Raw genomic sequence first — 11,207 nt, forward strand, 5'->3', positions numbered from 1 at the left:
TGCGATTGACCCATTTATCACGTCGGTCCTTTCAAAGGATCAAAACCTGTACGGTTGAACCCAAACAGCGCCGCGCTTGACTCCGCCGAGGCACACCTGAGCAGGTGACGGATTAGCGCCCCTTGACTCTGCTAACACCTGCATGAGACTGCAAATGACTGCTTTGGTCTAGAGGACTGGAAATATATATATATATATATATATATATATATATATATATATATATATATATATATATATATATATATATATATATATATGTTGACGTTCGCCTTTTCAAAATTGCATGTTCAGGTTGCACAACATAAGCTGAAGATGATAAAAAGGGAAGGCCGGTATAATGGTCAGGGTTAATGGTTAATGCGGAATGTGTAGCCGGCTCATGGAATCCCCGAATGTCGCATTGTTTAAAGAATGGAAATATGCTGTCGTCATACTTCATAGAAAAATGACGTGTTATAAGGAAGATGTATTCATTTTCATAACTGATTGATTTGAGGTAAACCTGTGCACTTTTGAAAGATATAATGCCTAAATGCTGATATAACTAGGTATGTACAATTATATATTTAGGCATATTTAATTATATATATATATATATATATATATATATATATATATATATATATATATATATATATATATATATATATATATATATATATATATATATATGTGTGTGTGTGTGTGTGTGCATTTGTGTTCACTGCAAAGCTACATACAATCACAAATCAGTTTAATATTTTATTACATTAGCTTTTGTTAATATTTTTGCCAATTAGCTAACGAATACAAACTATTGTCACACATTTGTTTGTGTTTAGTCTTGTGTGGGGATTGATTTCAAACTAGCTTTAGCCTTAAAACACACACACGCACATTAATGCTGTGTAATTTCGAACTATATATAGCTGTTTTTTTGTTTGTTTTGTTTTTATATATGTATAATTACAGTATGCCAGCGACCCACCTTGTCCACAAATAACAATAACAATAACGCGGTTATCGCTCGGTTTGTGGAGCGTCTCCAGTTGCTTCAATGGCCGGGAGGAGGGGGCGAGTCAGTCCTGCCTGCCGCCTGATATGGTTTGAACTTCAGAATGGAAACAGATTCAATGTTGTTCAGGGCTTTGGGCATCGCAGTGAGCTTTAATTCTGTGACCAATGAATGCTCATTACAAATTGAAACTATGGCAAAAACGCCTTTAGATGTTGTATCTTAACTATGTAAGCGTGGTCACTGCAACACACGGGCATCCTGGGAAATAACGTGTATGTTTAGAATAAGTGTGTCTATTGTCATGGGTGGAAACCCTCTACAGTGCGTGTCAATGCAGAAGTTATAGTTGGATTGAGAAATATTCAAACGTGTATGTGTTTTGAATCCCACAGGTTGTTTCCAGTGAATTATTATTTTTTAAAACAGAAAGCTTGGAAAAAAAAACCCCAGCACAAATAATTTTTTTCTGTTTACTTAAATAACTTTTATTACATATCAAACTCTTACAAACCCACTAGGACTTTTCAGAACATATATATGTATATATATATAAATTGCACAAGGACCAAGCCAATAAATTTACCCTTGAATGTAAATTCTTGACATTAGAAATGTACAGAATGAGACTATTGGGCAGACCATTAGCTCAATGGCAGGCAGTGGTTGTATTTGGGCTGATCGCAATGTTTTTATCTGTTTACAGCTTTGAGTCTTTTCGGATGCACTGCCTCGTTCTGCTCGAGCTGCTGCCTGTCCTCGGTGTAAAAGACTGGACACCAGTCATTACAGCCATGGTTCACATTGGAAGTGAATGGCACAGCTAAGATTTTAAATGCACGGCGCCCCAGTCCATAGCTCTAACACATATGACAACATAACAAGAATAATTAAAAAAAGAAAAAGAAAAACAACAACTGAAATATTCCTAAAGAGATTGTTATGCCTTATTATTATAATTAATATCACTTTTGTTTTGTTTATTCAGAGTGGATCTGGCACAGGTAAATTATATATAGCAAAACTCTGCAATTTGCATGGTCTGCAAATGTAACAAAGTCGCCCATTTAGGCATTAGATCCTTGCAAGTGAGGTCAGTATTGTAATGCTGTGTAACGTGTGCAATACGTTCAGTGTTTCAGTTTGCAATTAAGAAACGAGGGGGACGATGATACAGGGCCCTGATGGTACCCAATGGTTTTGCAAACAGAAGCCTCATTAGTTGTTGAAGAATCCCACGTGGTGTGGCTACAACATCAGCCCTCTTTTTAAATATATATTATGTTAGTATCCATGCAATTCTTCTGAATGCATAGGGCACTGTTTGAGGGTGTTTTAAAATTGTTTTAATATATATATATATATATATGTTAACAGTTCCCTTAGAGGAGAGTGTCTTTCTTCATCTTGACAAGGGCATCTCCGCTTTCCTGTCCAAGGAGAGGGCTGTGGGTTTCACAATGGAGGGGGCGAGGTGCAGCAGGCTGTCTCCCTGGGGCGCCTGGCCCCTGGTAGACTCCATCCCCCTCTGGTTCAAGGAGCTCCTGCTGCACAGGAGGCACGGACAGGAGCTGGGGTGATGGTGCAGGGAGGGGGGAACCACGGGGTAGAGTGAGGGGTGGTGGAACCCCGCCAGGAGGTCTGGCCTCGGGTACGGAGAGTGGGAGAGCCTTGGTGGTCCGGTGAAGGGGCCGGGGGCCACAGGGGCGCTCAGACCCAGGTGCGAGTAGAGGTGCAGGGGAACGTGAGGCAGGACGGAGGAGTAGGGGAGGCTGGCGGCTGCCTGGGTCATCATGTAGGCATACAGGCTGGGGTCCAGCGGGTGAGGCCAGCTCAGGGTGTGTCTCTGTCGCTTGTCTTTCATCCTTCTGTTCTGGAACCAGACCTGAGGAAACAGGAATGAAGACTCTGTCAGAACATCCAATTTAAAGAACACTTTAATTTTGTTTTTTTGGCACAGTGCAATTATTTATTTTTGTATGACAACAACACTTAATCTAAATGTACTGTCAGGTAATCGACTACAATCAGTTAATTTGTGCTGTAATAATAATAATAATAATAATAATAATAATAATAATCAATTAGGCCCTGGTCATGGCAACATGGCCCCTATACACAAAGCAATATTGTTTAAACCAGCTGTTGGGTACAATTCCTGTATTGGCAACTTCTGTCTAGATTACATTGTGAATAAATTGGCATAACTCGTGCCACAATTGGTACATAGTCTAGATATAAGGAGCGACACCCCTCGACTTAAATAGTTCAGATAAAGTTTATGTATACATCATGCAATTTATGCCTAATTCAAACCCTGCTGTTTCCAAACACAAACAAGTCCCTATTCAGTAAGCACAAGCACACTGATACATGCATATCTAAAATACTTCAAGTTTGCTAGATTACAACTAATATGCGTTATGAAAATGCATTCTAAAATCGATTATTGCGCAAGCACATAGGGCCCCGTTCTCACTTGGTTTACGCGCTGGAAGAAGGGCTTTTTCCAGCGCGTAAATAGCGGGTAAACCCGGTCAGAATCGGCCCTGTAGTGCGGTCTGTATTTGTCCATATGGACCGGGAGTCGGTGTTTACTTTAATCGTGGTCTCGGGCAGACCGAGCGCGGAGGCCAGCTCGCACCTCCTGGGTCTCGAGACGTAGCTCTCCTTGCAGTACTCCTGCTCGAGGCGGGCGAGCTGCTCCCGCGTGAAGGCGGTCCTGTGCCTGCGGGCCGGGTCCAAGCCCGCGTGGTGAGCGCCGCCCGGGAAGGGATCTTCCTCCGCCCGGTCCGCGTCACTGTGACCGTCCGTCAAGACGGGCGAATCTCTGTTGTCGCTCACTGAAAGTTAACAGAAACGCATATTATTAGAACCGTTTCTGAAATTGAAGAACCACCTCAAAATATCTGTGTCTGAATCCTGGATTCGGGTGCTCTCCAAATATGAAAGTAACAGACACACACACACACATATATATATATATATATATATATATATATATATATATATATATATATATATAGATAGATAGATAGATAGATAGATAGATAGATAGATAGATAGATAGATAGATAGATAGATAGATAGATAGATAGATATACCTGTACCCTAATAAAGCGATGTCTCAAACAGGAATATATCAGGCCTAAATGATCCCCTCTACTGCAACGCATTGTAATATATCGCTGTTTCTTATACAATCTGTTACCGAAAATGACAAAATAAAAGATCCTGTACAAAATGCCCCCTCACTACATACAACAATTGAAGTGACATGCAGGCCTATAGTAACATCACATATAAGCCGCTGCGCGCTTACACATTACTGCAGTCTGGTAAACGTCTCCTTTCATAGAACCGGGCTTCTTCATACAAACTTCCTCTGCGCGTAATGGTTGAACAGTCAAGTTATATCCAAAGGAGCTTCTGGAACCCCCCCCCCCCCCCCAAAAAAAAAACTGCTTTTAAAATGTGGGTTACTAAATAGCAGCTTTGGTCGAGCTATGTCTAGAAATCCAGCGATATAATGCCATATAGGGTTTGGTCTGAGTTCAGTTCCAAGCGGCGTTACTTCAGTCCAGTATTGTTTACAGTGAGGAGAGAGCCCTGTCCGGCCTTTCTCTTATATGTGACAGGTAGACCGAGGTCTATCCGCCACGGCGCCAGCTCGACTCAGGGAAATAAGGAGGTGTTAACTGCCTTTGGGTCTCAGGACGGGGCTTTGTACTTTTTGTTATGGCGAATTAGAGATAGACCTCCTCGCTTTACTGTAAAATAAGCCGCCCCGGAGAGATAAACCAACCCGCATTGTGCTGGAGCGTTTGATCTGTGTGTCTTTTGGAAGTCAATCATTAGAATTGCCATGCCCCTTAACCGTTCGGCTGCAATGTTAGTTGAGTGCAGAGTAAATATCAAGGAGAAGTTTATATATGATAATGTGTGTGCGTGTGCGTGTGCGTGCGTGTTTGTGTGTATATATCCAGTATTAGTAAGAATAGCCTATGTAATTGTTTTTAATTTAACACAGCATTCACTGATGAAATGTATTTATAAAACGAAGAAAACGTTTGGCTTTTGTATAAACCACCATTGGGATAGCATAGGGATAAAATAGCCTACTGTACACTGTAATGCAGAAAACTAAAAAACAAGCAGCAGCTACTGCACTGCACTGCACTGCACTGTACTGTACTGCACTGTACTGCACTGCACTGCACTGCACTGTACTGTAGTGTACTTACTGTACTGCACTGTACTGTACTGTACTGCACTGTACTGCACTGCACTGTACTGTAGCGCCTCTGTGTCCCATCCACGTAATGCAATTTGTATTTAATACAAAGGAAGTGCCAATAGCCGAATGAATGGGCTGCGAATTACTGAGAGTTCTAAACACCAAAGCGAGGCCCGGGGGCTTCCCATTGTTACTCAAGACGGGTCCAGCGTTCTCACTTTGTCATCCGTCTTTAACACTAATATTAACCCTTTACGATATTATTTCATGGCGAAGGGGGGCTAGCTACATGTAGGCCTAGTGAAAAATGTCTTTCTTTCTTTCTTTCTTTCTTTCTTTCTTTCATTTTTTTCTATGTCCACCTAGCTAAGTCCTTATAACAACAAGATGTGGTTGCATTTTATGCTATGGTTATATCAATTAAAATGCAGAATCTATTAGGGACTTGTATAAAGAAAATCAACTGTAGAAGCTATATTAAATCACCAAAATATAATAATAATAATAATAATAATAATAATAATAATAATAATAATAATAATAATAATAATAATAATAATAATAAGTGAGCTGCACAGAATGAGATATGGTACTATCCTATTGACATGAATATATTATTTTCCTTCTTGTTGACTGTGAGCAGTGATTGTAACATCTTTACATCTGTACACATTTTGGTCTCCTGAACATGCATTAACAGCCGTTATATATATTTCATTATGCTCATTAAACCAGAAGGGAAGTTGCATCACCGAGGCAGGCGGTGTCTTGTGGGATTTGTAGTTTTAATTATTATTATTTTTTTTTAAAGACGTAGCCCATGTTGAGGAAACTGGACCGGCGAAAACAATATAAACAAAACTTTTATACGTTTTTATTCATAGAACTTCTTAGTGGCCTCGTAGTTCAAGTCTGTCCTAATATATCACCAAGAAAGAAGCAGCTGAGCAGAGGTCGTCTGTAAAACGCAGACAATGTGTAGCCATTGACGCAAAGGTTTTTTTTTGTTTTTTAAATTTCCGGCATAGGCTAAATTAATTTCTGAGGTAAAATAATGTTTTATTAATTATTATTATTATTATTATTATTATTATTATTATGATGATGATGATGAAAAATAAGAAAGTATACCTATTTATAATAATAATAATAATAATAATAATAATAATAATAATAATAATAATAATATATTATTATAACACCAACACCAATGTGATTTTTTCTACATTTAAAAAGTAAATGAAGCATGTTTGAAACGTTTTCCCAGTTTATACGACAGCTGATTAGTTCCTACAATTCCTAAAAATAACCAATCAATTAATTTTAACTTGTATTGATCTTCAGGTAAAAAAAAAATAAAAATCTGTCCTTTATATTTTTAAACGGAAACCGTTCTATCGCTTTTTTTTTAAACAACAGAAAGTTGAAGATACGAGCAAAAATAAAATACATTTTGGGGCGACTGATATATATATATATATATATATATATATATATATATATATATATATATATATATATATATATATATATATATATAGGGCAGCAGTGTGGAGTAGTGAGGGACACTGCTGTTGTACCCTTGAGCAAGGTACTTTACCTAGATTGCTCCAGTAAAAACCCAACTGTATAAATGGGTAATTGTATGTAAAATAATGTGATATCTGTATAATGTGAAATAATGTATAATGTGATATGTTGTAACAATTGTAAGTCGCCCTGGATAAGGGCGTCTGCTAAGAAATAAATAATAATAATAATAATAATAATAATAATAATAATAATAATAATAATAATAATAATAATATATATATATATATATATATATATATATATATATATATATATATATATATATATATATATCATAATTAAAAAGTAAATCTAATTTAGGATAAACTGCTTCATGAAAGCATAAGAATAGGCTACTGAATTGATCAAGCCGAGTTGAAATATTTTCAGTTTGAGCTGTTTTTCCTTTGTTTTCTATTGGCGATAAGGCTGATTGAATTTGTTCTGCGCTGAAAGGGAAGCAGCCACAGTACAGCTGCATTAATATTGATATTTACTGTTATGTTTACTGCTGAAAGTATGATAATTCGCATTAAAAAAATAGTTTTATTGAAACAATTGAATCGAGGTTGACAATATGAAAATAGTTTGGTGGACTATCCTTCCTTCCAAAAATAGAAGTGTTTTTTTCTTTATAACATTTAATGCCTTTAATTTTGATCTGTATTGATTTGGAATAACAGTTAAACGTTTTTTTTTAATAAAAAAAATAAATAATTTTTTATTATTTTTCCCCCAGAAGAATAAATCTAACTTTTTATTATTATTTCAACTGGACTGCTAGAATACTGCATAGTAATTTGCTGTGCAGTTTATTTTAACAGTGATAGTCGATAGTTCATACATTCAAAATATGTAATTGGAAGTCATGGGAAAAAAAAAGGTTCATGCATGCAAAGAAATAGTTTCCAATTTTCGAGGATTTTATTTTTTATTAGAGCCCAAAATAAACGCACATCAATTCTGACTGTGAGATCGTTTACGTTTTTAAGAATCTTGAGATCTAAACGTGTACACTTCAGGAGAGTGTCGGCCTACCACTGTACACTTCGTACAAATAGATGACCATGCAGGCAATATTGTTTCATCGTCAAATATATATATATGAAATGATTGCAGAATCGAGCTGAAAACCGGGGCACATGTCTCTTTAAAAAACGCACAGTTTGTGGGGGCCTCGTGTCGAAGAGCAAACTGTATTCTTGAATTGCGACCAAGCTGAATTTCATTAATTTTATGACACCTGGCAAGGTGCCAAAGCCCGCATTTTCAGGGGTCTCCCAGATGTGAGCTGTACAGTCCAAACCTGGAAAACAAAAAAGCATTTTCTGCAACCGGACAGCTGGATATCCAATGCAGAGCCAAACCCGAGCCGATGCAGAACTGTATTCAATATGCAACGCCCTCCCTCAGTCTCTTTACAGGACTGAAGCGTTGCAGATGCGGGTTTTTATACGCGATGTGGAGTCTTCTTTCTGTCGCCCTAATAGAAAGAAAAACCTGTAACACATTTCAAATCAGTTTATTAGAAAGGGTCAAATAACATTTTAGCCAATAAGATATTTTACAGCGGTGTTTAATTATATATCCCAGCTTCATCTTTCAGTTAATAGCTGCACCTACTTCAATTAGCTTGCTGTGAGGGTAGAACACGTTTACTTTGAATCGATGACGCCTTTGTGCCAACTGTGCAAATAGTTATTTTTTTTTGCTTGACTGTAGGATACAGTTTTTAGTACGTAAGTAATACAATAATTGAGTTCGTTAATGCACCATTAAAATACAAACAAACAGGTACTGGTGTTTATGCATGCGATGGTTTAGTTTAGTATAAGTATATAATTCATTGCTAACATAGTGTTAAGAAATACTACCGCTACTGCTACCACTGCTAATAATAATCATAACCTTACCCACTTCCACGAACAAAATCATATGACAAATTGGTAAAAACATAGACTGGAAATGTATTTTCCTTCTGTTTCACTACTACTATTATTATTTAGCAGACGCCTTTATCCAAGGCGAATTACAGAGGGTGTGTGAACTATGCATCAGCTGCAGAGTCACTTACAACTACGTCTCACCCGAAAGACGGAGCACAAGGAGGTTAAGTGACTTGCTCAGGGTCACACAATGAGTCAGTGGCTGAAGTGGGATTTGAACCCGGAGACCTGGTTTCTTTAACCTCCTATACTACTACTAATATTATTATTAATATTTTTTTGTGAACTCGTTTTTAAACGTTTATTATTATTATTATTATTATTATTATTATTATTATTATTATTATTATTATTTATTTCTTAGCAGACGCACTTATCCAGGGCGACTTACAATTGTTACAAGATATCACATTATTTTTTACATACAATTACATTATTTTTTAACACATTATTTTTTACATACAATTGCCCATTTATACAGTTGGGTTTTTACTGGAGCAATCTAGGTAAAGTACCTTGCTCAAAGGTACAGCAACAGTGTCCCCAACCGGGGATTGAACCCACGACCCTACGGTCAAGAGTCCAGAGCCCTAACCACTACTCCACACTGCTGCCCTGATTCTTGGATATTAGAACCGAGGACCACCTGGTATCAAGCCCATTTTCTTTAACCACTGGACCACCAAGCCTCCTTTACCAAGCACGTGGAAAAGTATTCTATACTGGCCACTTCCATGCAGAAAGACGTTTAACAATCCACGCTGGAGCAGTTTGGTTTTTCAAACGTGCTAACCGTAGGGCTGAGGATTTAGGATGCGCCCAATTGGAAATCATATCTATAAACTATAAACTATAAACTAGTTTATCTTGCTCCTAAAAGACATAGCATACAGTAGACCTTCACTTATCTCATTTGTATGGATATAGACCCAGTAACCCGCAAGCAGAAGGCGTGGTATCATTGTGATGTCATCAGTTTGCATGCATATCACCATTAGCATGGTGTATGGATAATAATAAACATAACAGGTTAAAATACACTTTTAAATAAACTAATGCTAGAATGCTATGAGAGCGTTCTAACCCATAGTTGTCATTCTTTCTTCCTTTTATCTAAGTTGTTTTTGCCTTTGTAAAAATATATGGATTCGTATGACGTTCAGTTAAAAATAAAATAAAATAAAATAAACGACTCTACTCGGTCTCTATGATGTCTGTGAAATGCGAGTATTTGTATCAGAAATGATCAGTTTTGCAGTACATTCTTCGTGACACGCATCGAGCAAAGGCTGGCATGCTATATTTTACTTGTGTAAAAGATACAGATGAGCTCATTTAAAAAAAGGACGAGGGGCTTCGCAATCCGCTTCCACACTGACAGTGCAAGACAGCGCCTCTCTTCTGTGGATGCTGAATGAAATACTGTTGCCCGAGCTAGTGCCCGAGCTATTCCATTTGGATCCCATGCTGAAATGACAGGGTGTGAAGCGATGCATTACTTTGTGTACTGTATAGACAACACCAAAAGGCGATTTTTTATGAGCCAAATGGCACAGAGTTCAGAAATGAACTTGTGATTTATAATGGACAAGTCTGTGTACTGCACACGTCTCGAAGCAACCATGGGTGAACCAGCTGGCTTTGTCAATTCCACTGTTTACCTGCGGATAGGGTTCAGAACAGCTGAATTATAGATATCGGGTTCGATAAGCTACTTAAAATCAGCGTCACACAATTTCTAATCTATTTATTGTAAATCACATTGACCATGCATATGAAAGATGTGAGGAATACTTTCTTATACAGACAACTGCAAGACAATAACAGAATAAATGATCTTTTATTTTTATGTGAGCTAAGGAGCAATAAAATGTGGCATCCAATGAATGGCATGCCTTTTCTAGAGACCACTTTGCATTGGCTAAATATAGGACTTTATTAAGACTAATAATTACTTTACTGAACATATTAAAATCCAAAAGATTAATACTAATTTAACCCGTATATATATATATATATATATATATATATATATATATATATATATATATATATATATATATATATATATATATAGCTCACATTGCACATTTTCCACTTTTAATTACCCCTTAAAAAATAATAATTAAATAGCTGATTATGGAAAGGAATACAGTTACATTTTATAGCTTTCTAATTATCATGGTAATGTAGGTCTAATAAAACTCAGCATCTTTACAGAACTAAAGCCTTTCCTTAAACGAAGCCACGTGTTCATTCATTTGTGAAAGGTGGCACACTGCCCTTCGATCGTTAAATAAAGCAAAGAAGTCTAACATATAGGAAAAGAGCGTTCCAAATGTGTTTCGCAAGTATCATTTTAAGTAGGCGTGCCTTCGTACAGCTCAAAAATATAATATAATGTTATTAGGAGTTTCTATCGTCTGGATGTATGCAAGATGCTGCAAAGCCAACA

At 37.0% G+C, this 11,207-nt stretch overlaps 1 protein-coding gene across 1 annotated transcript in view; it reads right to left on the reverse strand.

Annotated features, from left to right (window-relative positions):
- Positions 1–2,399: 2,399 nt before the first annotated feature.
- LOC117433295 (homeobox protein XHOX-3-like) overlaps positions 2,400–11,207 on the reverse strand; it is a 14,288-nt gene continuing 5,480 nt past the window's right edge. The window contains exons 2-3 of the mRNA XM_059006577.1: positions 3,596–3,840; positions 2,400–2,882 (exon numbers count right to left, since the gene is read on the reverse strand). Of these exons, the coding sequence (XP_058862560.1) occupies positions 2,400–2,882; positions 3,596–3,840 (728 nt within the window). The remainder of the gene's footprint in view (positions 2,883–3,595; positions 3,841–11,207) is intronic.

This window comes from Acipenser ruthenus, chromosome 33 (genome assembly GCF_902713425.1).
Source record: "Acipenser ruthenus chromosome 33, fAciRut3.2 maternal haplotype, whole genome shotgun sequence".
NCBI lineage: Eukaryota > Metazoa > Chordata > Actinopteri > Acipenseriformes > Acipenseridae > Acipenser > Acipenser ruthenus.